At 41.8% G+C, this 20,878-nt stretch overlaps 1 protein-coding gene across 2 annotated transcripts in view; it reads right to left on the bottom strand.

Annotated features, from left to right (window-relative positions):
- Positions 1–20,348, bottom strand: part of LOC136448348 (uncharacterized) — a 29,887-nt gene extending 9,539 nt beyond the window's left edge. The window contains exons 1-10 of one of the 2 annotated variants that reach the window (XM_066447758.1): positions 19,975–20,348; positions 8,120–8,317; positions 5,575–5,763; positions 5,063–5,253; positions 4,491–4,647; positions 3,325–3,420; positions 2,734–3,036; positions 1,955–2,187; positions 1,098–1,263; positions 323–736 (exon numbers count right to left, since the gene is read on the bottom strand). In XM_066447758.1, coding sequence (XP_066303855.1) covers positions 323–736; positions 1,098–1,263; positions 1,955–2,187; positions 2,734–3,036; positions 3,325–3,420; positions 4,491–4,647; positions 5,063–5,253; positions 5,575–5,763; positions 8,120–8,317; positions 19,975–20,074 — 2,047 coding nt within the window. In that variant the 5' untranslated portion in view covers positions 20,075–20,348. The remainder of the gene's footprint in view (positions 1–322; positions 737–1,097; positions 1,264–1,954; positions 2,188–2,733; positions 3,037–3,324; positions 3,421–4,490; positions 4,648–5,062; positions 5,254–5,574; positions 5,764–8,119; positions 8,318–19,974) is intronic. The other variant, XM_066447759.1, reaches the window with a different exon arrangement.
- Positions 20,349–20,878: the final 530 nt, after the last annotated feature.

Genomic DNA, 20,878 nt, shown 5'->3' with positions numbered 1-20,878 from the left:
GTTTCCGACTTTGCACTTATTTATTTGGACCTTAATGTTGTCATCAAGTTCCCTTTTTTGAGCAGCTTAATTGAAGGAGGAGATTTCATGCCTGGGCTTATCATCACCTTCAAAGCGCACGATTGGCGGACTGTGCACCATTGGTAATAAAAATGGTGATGGTGATAACTGTAACTGTTGAGGCAATAGGAAATATATAGATTCTTAAGCAAAAAGAAGTAAAACTAAAAAAGAAACAGCATGCATAGAGTCCTAACCAAGAAATGTAGTGTTTCGTATAGATTACTTGTTGATGCATCAAATCAGTAAACAATAACCCTACCCATTTCCACCGGCCCTGTGTTTGGAGTTACTGCTTTGGTAGTGGTGTAGAACGCAGTAAACGCCGCGTCCCTATTTGTGCCTACTCTGTCCTTCACAAACTTTACCAACACTTCTGAACTTTTGGATTCCACTGAGAACAGTGGATAACTTTGCCGTATATCCAGAACTGTTCGAAAAGTGCCATCGTCTTCACGTTCTTGGATTAAGATGAAGTCCTCTCCTTTCTGGTCCGCTGTTAGACTGAGGTTCTGGAAAGTCAGCACGACCTTGTTTCCTGGTGGCGGTGATATTCGCCACTCACAGACTAACGGCTGCCTCCCCAGGTCGCTGCGGGGAGGTGGTTGAAAGTACCCGCACGGTGCCTGTAGCTCCTGTTGCTGCTTACAGCTTGACGTTGGGATCTGGGTGCATTCTAAAGAAAGCAAGAGAAAACTGCACTGCGCTGCTTTCAGTCAAGACTGAATCTAGTCGGAGGGCAAATAGTAGTGGACAACCTCAAGCCTACCGTACACACTTACGTCATATCTTCAGAAGGGACACTGTAACCGCATAGTTCCCACACCGAATAGTTTCGCCTTGTCAGTGTGAAGTTCTAAACGGGAACTATGCACTGACAGCGTCTTTTATGAAGATATGGTGTAATAGCGTAAGGTTGGCTTGAGGTTGTCCACTACTATTTGACTAAATTTATTAGGCAGTTACATATCAAGCCATCAAACTTTACAGTTTATGTTATTTTCATGGTATACTTTAGTAGCATTCATTCATCTTACCCGTTGTCCTGAACAAGAAATAGAATCCGCTCCTGGACCAGGTGCAGTAGGACCTGTAGACCACCTCTATCGCGTGACTAGACGACCTGATCGTCTTCCAGTCCTCCACTGTTTCTCGGCAATATGAGTAAATCAACACCGGCGAATTCCCTTGTAAATCGTAGATCTAGCAGAAAAAAAGCCATAATCACATTTTATAGGAGCAAAAATACATTTCCGCGTACTATTGTTAAAAGGAACTGCACACCATTCGGACCTCTATAGCCTCTATTTATGACACCACAGGTGCATGTAGAATTGATGTTAACAATACTCGTTTCCTCTACAGTTGTAATTTGAAAACTTCAATTATGTCTTAAAGCCATTGTGACTGAATGTGCCACATTACAAAGAGACTCTAGTTTTAAGGTCGCAATCTTTGACAAGGGAAAGAGCCATTAAGATCGTAAACAGGCGACCTACGAATCAGTACTTCAGGTGAAATTGCTGTTTCTAAAGTGAATGAGTTGCTCTCGATCCGAAAAGCTTATCGGATTTTCCTGCATTACTTAGACATTTCTAAGCGCCACACTGTCGAGCAGTTCTGTAGACATGGTCCCCGTCTGCATACTAATGACAGTTAAGGTATATTTCACTGGACTGCGGCACGTTGGCGGCGTTGCTACGTCCTAAATTGGAGTTGTGTGACCCTCGACTTTATAATGGGAATATCATACAAAACGTACGTAAAAGTATGAGTACAAAGACAGCAAAACACAACGCTACATGTACGTGCCACAGCTTCAGTGAGATACCCGCTTAACATTTTTTAGATTCATAGAAATAGTATCAAATCTGCACATTAGACATCTCTTTACCTGTAAGTCCTCGTCGCAACCATCCTTCATTCCTTTGCACATGAATCTGATGCCATCGTACCTTGAGAGTGGGGGTAGGAGAAGCTCTATGTATTTGTTCTCTGTCCTTTCAATTCGTATTCGATAGTCGTAGTTGGCGTAGTCATGGTCGGGGAGGTGCTTGAATATGCCGCACGGTTCTTGGGTGGTTGTGGTTCCATTCTTTGTGAGGTGGTGTGATAGATCCTGACAGGCTAAGCGAAAAACAACACATGTTATAGAACCCTGCAATGTGTCAGCGAATTGACTTTTACTGAATGATCTGGTTTGAGATGGTAATGAATGCAGACACTTAATTGTGCACCCAAGTTAATCAAGCAATGCACATGTGAATAGTTTCGTCAGGTTCCACAATCAAATGTTTTTCACACCGACGTTTCGGGCAATGCTTATATGACCGGTGCACTTGAACTGCAGTTAATAGTGTCTTGTCTTTCTGGTGAAAAGAGGGGACAACAAAGGTCCTATCCCCTCTTTTCAACATGAAGAGATTTTATAGTGTCTCTCTGGAGAAAACATGGGAAGAAACCATCACAATACCACTATCCCGAGAATTTTGTTTATCCCAGATTTAATGCTAGTATTCACTTCAGTACTAAATAAAAGGGATAAATAATCAAGTCTGCAAAGTAAACCAGTCTGATTTCCCATCAGGAAGGCGATAAACGGTCACCGAAACGTCGGTGTCAATGAAACACTTGGACATGTGTACAAAGAATTTTTCTATCCAAGGAATGCACCTGTTGGACTGTAGTGCACTTCAGGAGTCCACTGCTCTCCTTGCAGGTTTGCGGAGTCTGTCCACAGTATGATCAAAAGCTCATTTCCAGACGTAAGAGTTGGGAGTGGAAGAGACATTTCGGGCCCAAGCAGCGAAGATCCCAGCCTCCTCCCCCTCTTCCCATCATACAGGGCAACTCGAGCGTTGATGCCGTTTATTTCTTTTCTGGGTGAGACAGTTGGACTTTTGAAGTAGTCCATGCTGGCCAGCAGTTGCTGATCACTCGCTGCCTTTATCGCCACCTTGCAATGCAGGCGTGCATCTTTGGGAACAATAATAGGCAGCCGTAACGTTGTAAAGGCGATTTCATGAATTCAGAGCGTGTAATTCAGGCAGAATGTCAAGGCCTAGCATTACATGGCACGATCAAAGCAGTCACCATTGAAAATGGACTTCACACGATAAAACAGGTAAGGTGAAGGGCATCCACAAGTACCAACTATAGCTAGGATGCTTTCCTTATTACGATTAGGGGGGGGGGTCATTTCTGGCGAGTGTTGGTAAAATCAGGAAACGATCAGTGAACTGGAGCTGCTACCCACGTACTTACCGTCTCGTCCCTGAAGCACATTCCTGCCAAATACCAGAGAACCAATGTCCGTATTTTTAGAGCCGGGAAAGCACAGTGGAAGTTCATCGGCAATATCTGAAATAATAGCAAGTGGAACTGTTTCCTCATATATTCTTTTTAATGATGTTTAGAAACCCAATTATGTTTCAGCAAACTCTCTGTCAGTAAATTGTATATCTTTATTTGATATATATATATATATATATATATATACTGTGTTTTTATATGTATTAAGTCTATGTAATATCAATTGTAAATATCAACGCCATTCAGGCTACCATTGGTGTGTCTGTAAGTTTGGTACAGACGAAGCCACTTAATTGCACCTCGGATAAACGCACCTTCCATTTAATTGCACCGAATCCCAAAATCCCAAACCGGTTCCCATTCACTGCATTGTTAGTGACTCCGCATATCTGCACCACGCATGGTCATCAATGCCGGATAACTGCACCAATTTTTTTCAAAAATCCTCGACAAGTTAACTGAAAAGGTGCGCTTAAATTGGCAAACGCGGTACAAATGAGCCGATACCTACCGGTGTCAAGGCGCAATACCGCCAATATGTTCAAAACTGTTTTGAGTAGCAAAAGAAGCCGGTCTCCATTGACAGTTACGTTGATAGGAATCGTATGGGAGGTCCCGGGCGGGTCACCCGTAATCAGTAACCAAGTTTTAGTTTCAATTCATAGTTTCATGGCGGTACATGATTTACGTAAATCGACAACTGCACTCTACGTAGTGTAACACAGAAACTGTTATCCCATGATCGGCATGACGATGTTTCATAATGCCTCCCCTGTAACACTACGTGTGTTGTAATGCGGTAGATCGCATTGAAAAATGAAAGAATTCAAAATGAAAACAGGTTCGTAGTCATTTCTTTATTTTCAGCAAAGGGTCAATAAACAAAGTTAATAACTGAATAATTTCGTCTGTTTTCTTTGCGCTAGTGTTTCTGACTAACAATACACGCCCTCACCCATGGTTGTGTGGTCCAGCTGGGCATTTCGCATAATCGCACCAGCCGGATAATTGCACCAAAAACGCTGACAAATAGGTGGTGCAGTTAAGCGGATTCTACTGTATTTCAATAAAGAATTGAGAATTGACTATAATTGAAGTGTTCGTAATGGCTTCGCTACCTTCAATGAAGCACTGCACGAAAACACCACCGTCTCTGTTCCGCAAATGGAGTGAAAGTAAAAACTGATGACCTTTAGGACTAAATGAACCAGAGACTTCGTTTTGGAAGCTGTCAACTAAGGCTGGCGTTGTATCGATGTTGTCACCTTCGTATATCTGGAATCGAATAAACATTGTCAGTTTATCCCAAGAGAGTCACACACTGCGTAAATGCACTGAATAAAGATGAATCTACGACCTTCAGAGTAAAACAGCCGGCTTCATAGGCACGCGTCGCGGAAGCAGCTGGTTATACACTGAACGACCTGTCACACCTAACCTTTGTAACGTTACATCTAGATGAAACCGTAGTTCAAAGCTTGAGCTATCTAATGAGAATTCTCCTACAGAGCTTGGTGGCAACGAGTTCCACTCTACGATGGTTCTAGGGAAAAACAAATTTCTGAACACTTCAATCCTAGGTTGATAACTCTGGTACCTAAAGCTTGACTATTTCTTGTTCTTTTCTGAGCTAGCGCTATAGATTGAATGAATAATTCGTAAACGTTGGTTGTGTGTGACATCCACCAACCTGTAAGTAGCTTTCGTCAACTGCGCCCCAGGGGTCCCATAGTACCCACATCCGCTCCCTTAGCTCGCTCTGCAAGGTGAACTGCTCTGGTGTGGAGGTCATCTCGTTCCCAGTGATGTTCATCGAGCCCGGGCACGGGAACGTCTTCTGACCCATGTCAACAATGGCCTGGCGGGCTTCGTGCCCTGCTTCTGTGTTATAATTACATTATGTAACTAATGATACTTGAAACATTATGTCAATAAGGTCGTGCACCATTCTGAGTATGCATGAGCAGGGTTAAAATTCATTGACTTGTTAACAGTTCTCAATTTGCATAACAATTTCCAGACGTACTTTCCTCATATCCAATGGGCCTCAGTCACCAATGACATATTACCCACAATACATCTCGCTTCGCATGCGTACTTTTAATCGTGAACGACCATTAAGCATCATTAAAGGAAGTCAAATGAAGAGTAGGGTTAACCTATTGTACTGATGATGAACAATCAAGAAGAACGGAAGCATACCTTCAGAAATGTACGATGCATAGAAACCCGCTGCAGCGATGGATGCATCAGATGTGAACTTCAGGTAAAGGTGGTTTCGGCTGGAGAGAACTTTGAAAGAATCATACCTTCCGCAGAACGTCCCTAGCTTGGGAGCTTTTTCATTGACACCATCGTGGATAGATAGCTGGTCATACTCACAAGTTGCACCTGCAGTCAAACCAATATTCCCATTTTTCATGTGACTGTTTCAAACCAACCATCCACTTAGTGCAATGTTTCAATGGCGTGCAATATGTTATTGCCTTACACACTTACATACATACATACATACATACATACATACATACATACATACTACATGTATATATATGGGTTGCATACGTGGTAAACCGCCTGATATCGTAAAAACACCAGGTTTGCCCTGAGCAGCTCAAGCTACATATTCGGACACTCACACCGGGAGGGACCTCTACTCTTTTCAATAAGCATGTTGGGTTCTTTTAGGTCCTTAAGGCGTGGCTATCCTCCGAGAAGCGAAGAAATTCGTGTTAACTATCTTTCTCGAGGGCACAACGTCAACGGGGCATATCAGGAGATTCGAACCCAGGACCTCTGGGCCAATCGCCCTACCATTGCGCCACGCGATGCCACTTCAGTCTCGTCTTTGATGCAATAAGACATCACAACCATTCATTTTTTTTTACTAAGAAATAAATTCTAACACAATGATCCTGGGTACATTTATGCATTCATTGCGAAATAACTTTAAGCAAACACAACAGCACATGCATCTTCCACTTTTCAATTAACCTCCCTTCAATGATTAAGGTTTAAACAAAGTTCAGCTTTTAGTGGTATTGCCTGGAGAACATGCGTCCTTTTCAGCAATATTGGATTAGTGAGGTATAATAGCGGAGTGCAGTGTAATTCCTCAACGACTCGTTAAATGAATTTCCCTCCGATGGTCTTGGTTAACACAGCCTTAGTGTTATAGATTTCTGTAACAAAGTCCGTTTCTTACGGTTACGGCATCGGAAAGTGCGTATGTTGGAGCGCACTGAACTCGTAGGAAGTATGCTACACGCAAGATAAGGATCCTGGGGAGATTTTAATTTGTGTGGAAACAGAGCTAGGCTCCGTTCTAGAAATTGCTGCTCAAAAGAACATTTAGAGATTTGTTGCTTTACCACGCATCATGCTGCTGTGCGTGTTCTAAAACATCCACCGTTTATCTTTATGTATCGATGCCACAAAGAGTTCTTGGTTTCTATCGGCAATTTGTCAAAACGTACTTAAAATGCTACCGGTTTCCTTCAACCTCAGGTGCAATGAATGGAGACTGAGTTGTATTTTCACTTACAGAAATGAGTTCATTATAGGGTCACAATATGCCCGGGATTGATGGATAAAACTTGTATGAATATTGAAAAAATTCCATGCTGTATAATTCAATGCAGGTTGATTTATAGGTGCCCCGCCCACTGAAATTATACCCCGGTCTACTCATTAGAAATTGGAGGATGTAATATTTTGAATCAACTTTGACGAATATGTTAAAAGGCTGCAACCAGTCATTCGAGTGCGGTATTTGGTAAGCAGCACTAGCAGGCGGTTTACTTTGTTTGGCCATAAAAAAGTTGGTAACTTTGAGATATATATATATATATACTTGTAATTTAAAATTTCTTTTAGGACATTATTGATTTTGATTTGACCACTTGACAAAGTATCAATTGACCTTATCATTGCCATTTATGGCGTCCTAGAACTTACAAAGGTCAATCCATGTCTTGCTAGCACTCTAACGTACTAGTAGATAAAATCATATTACTAGTTATGCTCCGGTCACATTTGCACCGGGGCCACTAAGGGGTGCAAAAGCATGCTATATGTACATTGGCCGTAGCATCTGTCGCCTACGACCAATGTACTTATAGCATGCCTTTGGAAAAAAAATCAAAATTGGTGTTTCGGCCTCAGGCTATTTCCCGTGATTGGGCCCGACCGGACTTAAGGTTCCATTACGTCACGGTTCGAACGGCTCCAAAGCCACAAATTTGTCCCAGTTGATCGCCGGGTACCGGGGGGGGGGTACCTTTCAGTGTTCTCATCATTAGCTTACGGCGTCTATTTGTTACCGGGTCCCGCGTTGATTTGAACTCCGAGTTGGAAAAATCCGAGGCCCGGCCGTGCCCAATAATAGCCACAGGGTGTCCCACGGGGCTACTTAGTGGTCACGCCCGGAAGTGAAAAAAACCCCGTTAACTACCCGGCGGAGCCCCTTTTTGCTAGGGTCACATTTCCAACCCGGGGCCCGGCCGGGCAGCTTGTGGAAACGAAAACTATGACATAGAAGACAACAAGACACACAAAACTTTTTAAAAATCATTCCTTACCATACGTTATGTATATTCTTGATATGCAGCTTTTATTCTTTGTTTTCTCAAACAGCCCGGTCGGGCCCCGGCTTGGCAATGTGACCCTAGCATCTCCAATCGTGACCGTAGCATTATAGAAAACCTTACAGAAGTATGAATTCTTTTAGCAGACTTTTGTGTTGTACCTGATTCTTCCAGCTCAAAGCGGTCGAAGACAAGCACGATGCGGTTTCTTGGCCTGACGTGGACGTGCCACTCACACACTGTATCGTTCTTATATGGGGCAAGTGGAAAACCAGCGGTTTGGATGTGACCACAGTCCGACAGCAGATTCCTGAAGCTGTCACAGCCTGAGTCTCCGAATCCCTCTTCCAGGCACAGCCCTGAGAAAAGAAAAGAGGCATGGTAGGACAATTCTAAAGTCTATCTATAGTTTAATGGAGTTAGTAGCCTCCAATATACGTAAGCAAACATACAAACAATGATCGGAGGAGAGTTAAGCTGAAACCAGATAAAGTAAATCACATCTGGGCCATCGCAACTTGAAAGCAATACCTATCAATTGATGAGTGGTTCACCATTGTGTTTTTCAATTATGTCTTCACATAAATCTATTTACCATAAAAGCCATTCATTATATTGCAGTCCTGTGGTATACTCAATTCTTTGTTGATTCAGCAGAATTCCCTTAGCTAAGTTTTGACCATACCAGATATTGAATCCATTTATCAACGTTTTGACAGATTCAGGCCAACGAATATCAATATGTTCCACCACCTTCATTGATGACATCAACGTGATTCAGAATCTACCAAATAGAATTGGTGATTTATACCTTGATACCTTCAAGTTAACTCGACATGGCATTATTAATCACCTTATACAGAGCTTCACGACAGAATGAGTTGCTCGGTCGTCTGGTGAGTTACAGAGGGTTCAATTTTCTGACATTAGTTACAGACTTGGTGGTGATTTGTTCCACATATTGTACAGGTCACCGCAATCGTTCTAACAAGCGTCTCAAGGGGCCAACAGCTCCTAAGATGAATACGTACTTCGAAAAAGTTTATGACCCTTACTGGTCGATACACTGCTGCTTGTACTAGTGAGATTCTGGCACTGAAGTCTGAACTACGCTTGATATGCGGAAAGCAAATGATCTTCATCTAAGTACTTCTTGACTTGCTATCTGTATCGTGATCCCGGTAAGCTTGTATGCAGTTATGCTTCTTCAACACAATTTCATGTGATTTCCCCCTAAGAAATAACAATTTCACGGACTAGTTGCAGACGTATGAAATTCAGTCGGCGGAACAGCTAGCCACCCGGGAACTCTGCGTGCATGATGGATATGCAGTCGGGCTCAGACAAAGACAAATAACATCGTCCCATTTGCTGTATTTGAAGGTAATTTATAGGCAACATGCTGATCTTTCCCTTGCTAGCTGCACCGTCGTGGTGGCGTGACTCTCTTTGTCTAAATGGAAAGTGCAGAGGCGTGCAAATGAGAGATGTCAGAGAGTGTTAATGGAATACAATGAAAATTATGATTAACAGCTACAGGACAGACCGACAATATCAAAACAGTGCTGCTGCTTTTTCCTCGGTGTCGGCATGCCAAACTAAATTAATCAACCTCGTACCTGATCATACCTGATTTTGTTGATTCATGAGACTGCGGACGATAAACGTGTGCATATACTGGCAGATACATTCACTGAATAAACAATTGGGCTAACTTTAATCTGCCGATGTCTTGGACACGGTAGAAACCGATTTATTTTGTGTGTGTTTAAAATCACCTTTCATCTTGAATCTTCATGGAAAGTGTTTATTTGCGATTAGAGACTACTAAGTTCACTGAGTCTATTCATGATATTCTCACCAAGATGACTCTGAATAATCTTTAGACCATACCCATACCAGTGTGCCTATAGCTAGCGCCATGTGCTTACATATACATTTATCTATCACATGGTTGTATTATCACAGCGAGTAGGTATCTGAGTAATGCAGCTGTTGTTATGTGCCCTAGGCACCTCCTCGAACACGGGACCCCCATTTTGCGTCCCTTCTGAAAGACGGTGCAGCTCCAACAAGAATACCCTTCCCCGGATTCGATCCGGGTTCTCCCAGTTACTAACTCATTGGAACCAGGAGCTCAACTGTGAAGCACCAATTGAGCTACAGGAACACCCCTTTATGACCGTCATTCCGTAATTTCAATACTCTGATTCAGTCCTAGCATGCACGCACTTCCTTTACTGTCTTCGAATTCAATTGAACACAGCAAAGAAGAATAGTCTCCATCTTAACGCTATCACACCCTTCATGTGTTCTACATCTGCAAAGCCGTTGACAAAGCTTCACCGAAAATTTACATTTGCAATCTCTCAGACAGGGCCATTAGAGATAAAATACCGGAGTCTGTGATCCCCTAAATGCACATCCTGTTACGCCTTTTCCGCGGAAGCCTCAGCCATTTGGCGACGAAAAGCAGCGTTGATACCCGTATGTTGACAGGATGAAGACATGAGTCCGTTCTACATACAGAATCTCAATGTCACCTTGGGGTGTCTACGCTAGCAGTCTTTTGTGAATGTGAAGCTAGCGAACAGACCATCCGGAAAGATTGTAAGGAATTTGTTTAAAATTTCAAATAAAGGAAGACGGAAATCTGTACCTATTTGAGCATATGATCAGATTTATCAGATCATGGGTTACCTTTTGTTGATAGTCTTCTTCGCTTGTCTTCCTGATTTTAATTACAGACATGCACACAAGAGGCTCACTTAGATTTCCCAGTAGAGCTTCTGATGGGAAGGAACGCTGTGAAACAAATGGTCGATTATTTCTCTGAGTGTTATGAAGCTATCCCGGAAAAGTGCTGAACGTCTTGTGTTGGCTATTCAATTTGCCATTCTGTTTGTTCAGTGAAAAGGAATGTGACATTTATGATTGATTAATCAACACATTATACGTGTGCCGCGGGGATTCGGCGGATCCTAACAGTTGCTTACACGTTTGTAATGGCAGCAGGCAGATTCGAACAATTACCAATACGAATACTACCTAAACGGAATTATGGTATTAGTGGAGCCGTATCATACTTTAAAGGTCATGGTAAGACGTATTGGACTACTTTGCTTTCATATCGTCATCCCGGCAACTGGAACGAAAAAGGCTATTTCACAGACGGAGGAAGCTATCAGTCGGGCCACGCATGCATACCCTCCTGACTGCTAAAGATGTCTGCAGTCTGGGGCGTAGTGTCCGGTTAAGCCGTCATTCTCTCCCCCCATTTTCTAGCCCATATTCCGCACAGAATCATTCATGTGTTCAGAGGACAATAACCTTTCTCACATTTCTGGCTCCTAATAGCTCCTATTGCTTTCAACCCGTTACATCGTATGCTTTTTAAAGGGGGCAACGGTACTTCCATTTTCCCTACAGCACTATTGCATCAGCCCATAACAATTCGCGAACTTTAGGAACGTAACGTTAAGGGCTATATTAATCATGCCACCAAGCAATTCGATACGTCTTCGTTGTGCCAGATTTCTTTTAAGTAAAGGGGAATGGATGGAGAGCCCTCAAGCCAACCGACACGAGTGTACTGCAATCATCCTTCATTGGCGAAACTGCAGCCGCATAGTTTCCGGTTGGAAACTTTACTGAGGCTGCAAAACCAACAAGCTGGGCTGTGATTATCATGGCTAATAGCTTGTTTCAATTGGTAGCTGGAATCAGACTTTATTTTCTCAATCAATAAATCAATCAAGCAATCAATCAAATAGTTTGTTGTTAAACAAAGGACCAGCAGCTTTGGGCTGAATTATGCCTTGTTGTACAGAGCACCAAGACATTGAAACAATTTTTAATTCAATTTTCATTTCAATTCAAAATGATTAGGATAGAAATGGAAAATACACAGGAGATTTAGCAAATTATTCTTACATAATAGAGCAATAGCATATTTTGGGGTTCACGTACCAGGATTAAGACATTGTCTTTAACGTAGAACATTACGTAAAACATGGAAGAAGATGAAGAAAGACTGAATGCAACTGAAGGACATTTCAACGACTGCAGATGCGGAGACCAGTAGATGATGATTACATAAACGTTTTAACAAGAGTTCTTGCAGATATTTAAACTGAACTAGGATTATTTGACCTTCCTGTGATATTGTATACTTGAAACCGTCTCTACCGTAGAGGTGCATTTTATTAATGTACCTCGCCATGAATTTCAATTCATACATCTTCGTCCGCAAATGTACTGCTTGAGGCTAAGTGTGGGGACCTACAAGTAATCACCATAATTCAATCGACAAATGCACAAAGGGAAGAGTGGTTGCTCGGCTTTCAAGTCTGCGGCATGGCCTAACCCCGTATTGTACCGCTAATGGTCGAGTTTTACAGCAGGTAATCCAATCTTTCAATCAACAACCTTATGGACTTCAGGTCACTTCCCGGAACAGCTGTGTCCGGGAAAGCGTTCATGTAGCATATGCGCCAACCCCTGCCTGTCGAAGCTTGAACTGATTTGTCGATAATTGGTGACTGCATGGTCAATGCGAAGATTTTCGCAATTCGAACTTTGGTTTTATGCAAAACGTATTAGAGAAAATCTAAGACTGAGGGCATTGGGATATGTAATGATTGAAAGAAATGGAATACCGACAAATATATCGATACAATGTACTATAATTCAATGAGAAGGGTAGTCGTCTCCATAGTACTGACTGGATCCAGAATGCCAAACCGCCGTAGGACTTATAGGTTCTGACAATAGTGATTTCTCACGAACTCAGATGGTCAGCTGATAAACACTAAGATGTAATGCCACTTTGTTACAATTGAAACTAAAGGAATGGGATCGCATTACTCTCCTTATCTGCCTGCCTCGAAGCAAACATCCATCCACAGCCGTGGGTTCAGGGGTGTATTAATGGTTTTGTCTATGAAATACCGAGTAGACTTTCGGTATCTAGACCGTGGTCAGACGAACGGACAGCGCCAGACAAACGATCTCGGCTCATTTCTGGCTTAACAACAGAGTGGGAAACGCCAAATCTATATACAACGGTAGGATTAACTTTAGATCCAAGATTGCCCTGAGAACCCTTTCAAGCTGCCAGTTGCTGCATTAGACCACAAAGAGGAAGGCATTTAATAAAGCAACTTTAAGAAACTGTTGAAAGCACCTTGACGCCTTTGTTCAAAACTTAGCTTAACAACAGTAGAAATGGCAACATTCCTACACAACAGTGGGGTTAAATTTTGATCCACAATTGCCCTGAGAACCTTTTCAAGGTGCCCGTGGCTGCATCAGATCACAAAGAGGTCGACAATTCATAAATCAACTTTAAAAAACTGTCGAAAGCACCTTGACGCCCTTAGTTAAAAACTTGGCGTAACAACAGTAGAAATTGCAAAATCCATATACAGTGATAAGTTTCTGATCAACGATTTCCCCAAGATACCTTTCACGCTGCCCGTTGCTGCATCAGACCACGTAGAGGTCAACAATTAAAGCAATGTTAGTTGAATTGAAAGCAACTTGACGCCTTTGTTGAAAAGAGAGCACAGTTGTGTAACTGTTCATGCCTTCAGGCATAATGAAGCTGCCATTAGGGACTCATTATATATCTGTAACGCATACGTGTATGTGACTGTTTGATCGTGAGAGAACAGTCTTCATTGATCTGAGAGAAGAACTTTTTGCAACTTCATCACATGGCATTCATTGTTCGAAGGTAAAGCGGTATTGCATCTCATATAGTGACTCCTCAGTGTATCCATCAAAGCATCTTAGCTTTCAGGAGCTTCAGATATACCAGGTCTAATGAATGAATGGATGGGTGAATAGTTGGATTATTTCGTTTCATACGACTGCGCCATATCTTTTAGCAGTCAAACGGTTATATTACGTTTGGGTGCATATGTTATACATAGAAACAATCTGTTTGAGAATCTTGCCACATTTCAACATGATAAAGATTTAGCAACTCATGGAGTATCACTGAAATACCCATCACATCACATCACAATGCAAACAATGCAAATATACTGAAACTTCACTCGACTTTGTCCGATGGTATTACTCATACATAGACCATGTGTCATCCTTGACAACCGTATTGTGCATATCAATCATGTGAATCCTTCTTAAATACTTGTCTATACCAAATGTCGGCTTTATGAATTTTTCATAGCAGGGCACATGAACCCAATACAGCTGTTTCATGCCAGACACCACGAATTGTGACGCATGTATAAACGATGGCATGCCAATAATGTTTCATTCGTCTGTACTTCGATAAAGTGGTCCCAGAGAGAAAGAATATTTATTGGTGACATGAAACGGGCGGACAGCAATTTCCCACAAACATGGCTGGTTGAGGTCCTTATGAAGGCACCATCTGTTAGCTTGTCGGAAACATTTTGTTACTTGCTTCGTTTCACGGTGCTTTGCAGTCAATTTCTAATAGACTGTGGATGCTAATAAAAGAGAATAAATCGGTAATAAAGCTTGCATGGTTGTTTGTAAACTGCTTTGAATCAACATATACCATAGGGCAATAACGTTGAACAGAAAATCTTATTTGTATGATTGACCATGGCGTGTGATAATTGTATGTGTGGCAGTGTGAAGCCCACGGCATTTGCTGCACTTTGGTAACCGCAGTGAAGCTTTATGGAGAGTGGTGGACCTTCCGTCCCCGACACAGATCAGTATCGATTTATTCATGAGAGCCGGTTAACGTCCACACTCGTAGATAGAATATTTGAATCGGGTGAACGCCCGTATGTTTCATCACGTCTCTTTTCTCTGTTTCAAATTCAATTTTATAGACGGACTGAAAAATCGAGATTGTGGTTTGCCGCAAGTTCTGGGAAGCATGCCGATCAAAAATTGATATTGCTCCTACCAGTTTGAACACTTGTCGTTATTTTGGTTCAATAACCTTCTAATATAGATTTATAGGTGAGAAATGGAGGCATTGTCTTGTTCAGGTTACATGTTTAGCTTTTCATTTTCAGTATCTTTTCATTTTCAGTGGCGTTTCCGTCATCTGGAATCAATTTGGTTTTACTCATCCGTTATGAGTTCGAACTACTGCCTTTTTTTGTTTTGTCAAAATCCTTCAAATATAGATTTATAGGTGAAACATGGGAGCATTACCTGAACCTGATCAGCGAGGTTTAAGATCCTCCAAATATAAGTAGATAAGAGAAAAAATTGAAGTATTGTCTTGCTCTGGTTACCTAATTAGCGGGTAACTTATCATTCGCAGTTGCGTTTTCGTCATCTGGAATTCAATTTGGCTTTACCCATCCGTTATGACCTGCCATAAGCACGGGTGAAAGGTGCAGCTTCTCAATAATCCTCGCCAGCACATGAAGACCACGGAGTGACACGGAGGACGTGTGAATGTGTCAATACCGCAAGACCGCTTGTCTTTAAGATGTCTTTTGCAAGGAAATAGGTAGCTTGACTGAAGGCAAAAGTAGCCTGATACAAACTTTCAATAAACTCAAATGCCGTTTTCAGGTTATATAACGGCTGTCTGTGAATGTCAACAGTGGAATATTTTGAGGAGACATTGATAGATATCACTTGATGGTTTTAGAGCATACCTATATCCGGTGAAGATAAAGCAATATGTGCCTTTCAAGAGTCGCCAAAATGGCTGATCGCTTTTTAAAGTTGGAACATTAAGACGTTACGTAAGCAGTAACATAAGCTATTTTGACTACAAGTTGAATATCAGTCATTGGACCAGGAGCTGGCGGAAGGGTGTTACAATAAACTAAGCCACTAAACCATGTAGATATTTGCTCTTTACCGCATGGAATCGTTTGAAAAATTACCTATCACAGTGACTACGTTATGCCCGTCGGGGGCGTAGTCCCGGTAGGGCCACGAAGCAAGGAATCTGTCTGGGGGTGGGGGGTGTTGAGTACCTCCCGGTATTCGCACGATTACCTCACGGCGTCTAGTTGTTACCGGGTCGCGCGTTGATTTTAAGGCCGGGTTAAAATGATTCGAGGTCCCGGCCGGGCCCAAAAATAGCCCGGCCGCCGCAGGGTGTCCTACGGGGCCACGTAGGGGTCACGCCTCTATATTTTGCTCGCGAAAGTGCAAAAAAAGACCCAGCCCGTGAACTACCCGACGGCACCCAATTTTTTCCAATTGGGACATAAGCATTACTCGTATCATGGTAACATGGCATGATGATAACACCAACATTCTGATACATTTGTGTTTTTTGTTAGATTTCTTACTTTAAGCAAAATAAAAGAATTGGTAGGGTATTGTTGCTGACGGGTGCAATAAGCTCATCATTTCTCATTTTGTGTTTGAATATTATCTCAAAGAGACACATTCCAGAACAGTTCCCATGGGAATTTGCACTACAGCTGCTGCGTGCGGGGTTTGTCTTCACCGTGTTTTATCACATGTAAGTGTCTGTTTCTGCTATAATAGTGCATATCAATATCTTGAGGAAAACAGATGATGTGTCATGCACTAATGCGTTGCACATTAAAGTCTGCATTTCCGTTGCTCCTGTTACTTCAAAACAGCGAAAAAGTGACCAAACACATTTTCCAAAATGTTGGGATTTAGAGTATGACTTGTCTGCCTGAATATGTATGCTACCCTCCTTCAAATGTTCAGCTTTGCATTCAGTCTATTTTCAAAGTAAAGCTCCGGTAATCTAAAAAAGGTGAAAAATTACCCAACATATTTTCTAAATTGTTGGCCTTATTTTCTCTTCTTCACAACAAAGCGTTGGATTATGTAGCCTAAATTGTATGTTCACCTTTGAGAATCTAAGAATTATAAGCTTAGTAACGAACTTGTGGCAATTTTATCTTCATAGACCATTCAGCTTCAAGATATTCTTCCCAATTCCGCTTGCTTCTGTAATTTCAAATCGGTGGACTTGAGTGGCAGAAAGCATGTACGCCGGAGCGTGTCGAATTTGTGTCGGTGGATCGGAATGGAAGATTAGCTCACACGAGAACCCGAAAGTACACGAGAGTGCTAGTGATAAAGAGCAAATTACTTTATGCTACATTGAGCACATACTGAGATCTATTGACCACGGGAAGACTTTGAACCAGATATTGAACTCACACTGAAAGGATATAGTTGCACTTTCGATTCTCCCTTTATTGCCAGGAGCCATTCATTATGATATGCAATCGTTATTTGTTTGCATACTCATGCCCAAAGACTATCTGCAAGGGAACACACAAATACGATGTTATAAAAAGGCAATGAATCTACCTCATATTTCTACAATATATACATTGATGGTGGTTTGAATTCTTCCATGGAGGCAGTGGCTAATGAATATAGCTTCATGTTATATACATCCAGGAACTGGTCATTGAGCAAAATCTTCACATGCTTGAGTGATATGTATTACACCGATGGTATCTCCTGACTCTAGTGTCGGTACTAAAGCTAGTATTTAGTATGCAGGAGGATAACGTTGTCTATGGCGCGCTTGACGTACATTGAAAATAATAGGAGGCATTTCCTCTTCGGGAATCTGATTCAATCTGGCCGAGAGAGCACGTCATGGGTATTACTCCCGCTAATTACTCGTTAGTAAACAACATGAATCAAGTGTTTATGAAGGGATTTTCGTATGTAGCAATGCACCCTCCTACATCTTCTACATCTACATCTTTGAGCTACAAAGCAATACCCCACGTGGGGCACTGTGCCTAGCCTGGGGGACGTGAGGGCCGTACCCTCGTATGACCGGTGGTGCAATACCCCCCCCCCCCCCAAGGGATGCATGAGAACGAAAAATAAAGAAACAGTGAGGTGGTTATGTATATATATATATATATATATATATATATATATATATATATATATATATATATATATATATATATATATATATATATATATATATATATATATATATATATATTGCTATACCGGATACTGGCCATTTCATCGCAGCTTGGTATATGCTTTCAAATGTTCTATAGACGTTGATTCAGATTGTTTGGAAGTGCTCTCCCCTCAATAATTGTTTTAGTGAAATAACGATTCTCCAAGCAGAGGCTTCGATCGAGAGGGGTAGTTTTGTCCGGGATTTTTTTACGTCCCTAGGAGAGGGACGTCAAAAATCCCCGACAAAACTACCCCTCTCGATCGAAGCCTCTGGTCGGAGAATTGGAAATAACTGCTTCTGTATGTTTCTGCCTTGCATGTTCATGTGTTGATCAAATCTCTGCTGATGCCATCTAGTGTCAGTGGTTTTGTACGGATGTTGCGACACTAGGCTCACTAGAAACAGAAACATAGCTAGTTACCTACAACAGAATAATCTGTATAACTAGTGGCCAGGAATCACATACTAGATTATCACGCTTACCCCTCTTTAGGCTTTCTCTTCGCCACTCAGAGCATCTTATCAACGGATAGCTATAGGCAATAGCTTGGCTACCAACGACTCACTTCGAGGCCTTATTCCGATTCAACATTGATACGAAAGTTTGCGATGCAATTAGAGCGTAGTTCCTGCATCCTTTTTCGGAGATAGATAAGCATTTTACAACAGTTAGAAAACCTGTAGTGTTTGAATCATGGTAAACGAGTACGCACTGCTATCAGGGAGATCGGAATGTCTGACAATTACGCCTTCAAGAATGAAACCACTCGATATCACCGTTTGTTTGATAAAAATAGCACTTTCTGTGATATTTTTCGTGATGTTTTGGTGAAAAATAACTAATTTGATTACTAATTGATTGGGTCATTTTTCAGAATAAATGATACAAGATTTATGGATTGTATTTCTGTACGTCCCGAAGCTCATAAAATGCCAAGTAAATGCCAGAAATGCTTCGTTGATATCTAAGACCTATGCTAGAAACCATCGTTGTGCCACCTTAATTTAGCACAAAACCAAACTGCATGGCGAGGGCCTCATAAATTTCCATCCATGTCGTCTGGCGAAATGTATGGGAAGCAATGGACCGAACATGAAATATGAGCCGTCAAGTATGAAATATTTCCGGCAATCCACAATAAAGTATATCTGTCACTACATCTAGCCACACGTGAGGGGAGAAGAAATCGAAAAAGCCGTTAGCATGGCTTTCTTTTACAGCTACGTTCTAAAGAAGACGACATATGAGAAATACAGAGACGTACTTCTTGGTGCCATCTTTATCATAACCTAGGCGAAAAGGTTGGACTAATAGGCAATTACGTTGCTAAAGTTCAAAGTCTCACGCACGGACGCAACATGGTTTCCCCTGACAGGCGAGTGACAGTCCGGAACTCTCAGAGATACCGAGCAGTATTGTTACCGGTGACGGAATGACACAACGTGACCTTCTCTGGCCAGAACGGTCGGGAAGATGTGATGCCGGAGGAAGAAATAATTAGAAAGAAATAGAATCCAAACCACTTGAGGTATAGATCAATCCTGGAATCGTAATTATCTACCCCAGATGAGCAGTAATAGATACTGGTAGATATCACATGTCTAATTCCTCACTAGAAACCATTCATTTGTGGTTAACTCTACTCCAACGTATTGACAATGGCCAAAAAATGGCAGGGTCTAGCCAAGGCGATTCGTGATTAGTATGCCAAATGAGGTGGCATTGATTACAGAGATACTACAAATATGTCACGGATGAGGAGCAAGAAAAATACATGGTGCCTTTCTAAGTCCCATACGCAGTTTCTCATGTCTTCATTTAAAAACATTATTTAGCTAAACTGCACAACAACACTTGCGGAATATCTATCGTTTTGTTGTCAACTTGTGAGCTATTCACGCTATTCACCTTGGTCGGTACCAGAGTTTACACTTATCTTATAAAACATGTGCTTCAACTTTGTATTAGAAATATGGGCTGTAAGAATAAGAAAAGTTTCAATAACAGGAATCAGGTATAGCGTACGTCTAAAAGGCTGCTGCATATACGTGGTGCTCCAGTGATGAGTCCATTTTTGTAATGTTCAAAGTCAAACATTGTAGGCTAACCTGAAACAAGTGGTTCGGCGGTGAAGAAGAGGAGGAGGAGGGAAACGGCGAGGTGCCCCATGCCGCCACAGTAGAACACGTCTAAGGGTCTGACATCCATCTCTCTGAGACTCGTTACAAGGCCCGTAATGTGTGCTGGGACGAGGAAACCCAGCGCAGAGTGGTCGTTCTGTCAGCCGATAATTTCCTCAGCTCGTAGGCTGGTCTTTACTGCTGGCGTGGGAGATAACCTCTTCTGTCGTGATGTGAAGAGAGACTAGACTGCTCTTGTCTCACCTGCATAACAACCGGGACTGGCACCAATCTTAGCGGTTGGACAAATACTAGTTAAGCCCAGTAGGACATGAATATCCAATGATGCTACCACGAGAGCGTTGATTGGCGGTTCGAGTCTTCGTGACACCACGCTCAAATACGTGGGTATAATCCATTCAGCATTGCCTATGCCCGACAACCTGGCCGGATAGAGACAAATTTAACGTGGCTTGCGCAAAGGGGAAATGAAATTGTCAACAACATTTACAGATTAATCAATCATTCTGAACGGGTGGAAGCCCAGGAGGATATACGGAAAATAGAGTTGCGTAAAAGCTTTGGAGAATCTATTCATTGCTGGCGGTTTGGGATTTGAGAACATTTTTACAGTAATGTGAATGTCCATCATTTCAGTCCTCAATATGCAATCACAGTAAATAAATATCCTAGAGAGATAGTTCGGATTCGTCCTTGCTAGGTATATTCAGCCATTTCTGGAAACTATATGTAATATACATTTAAGTCATATATGAGTATCCACAATGATGTGTTCCCTTTTATCCCGTATTTATAAGTATCAAATCACATAGTTCATCCTTAATGCAAAAGACATTCATTCGAATTTTATTCCAACAAGTTAGCCACTACA

This window comes from Branchiostoma lanceolatum, chromosome 14 (assembly GCF_035083965.1).
Source record: "Branchiostoma lanceolatum isolate klBraLanc5 chromosome 14, klBraLanc5.hap2, whole genome shotgun sequence".
Lineage (NCBI taxonomy): Eukaryota > Metazoa > Chordata > Leptocardii > Amphioxiformes > Branchiostomatidae > Branchiostoma > Branchiostoma lanceolatum.
The sequence above is the reverse complement of the archived record's forward strand: the minus strand, read 5'-3'. Positions and strand labels throughout refer to the sequence as shown.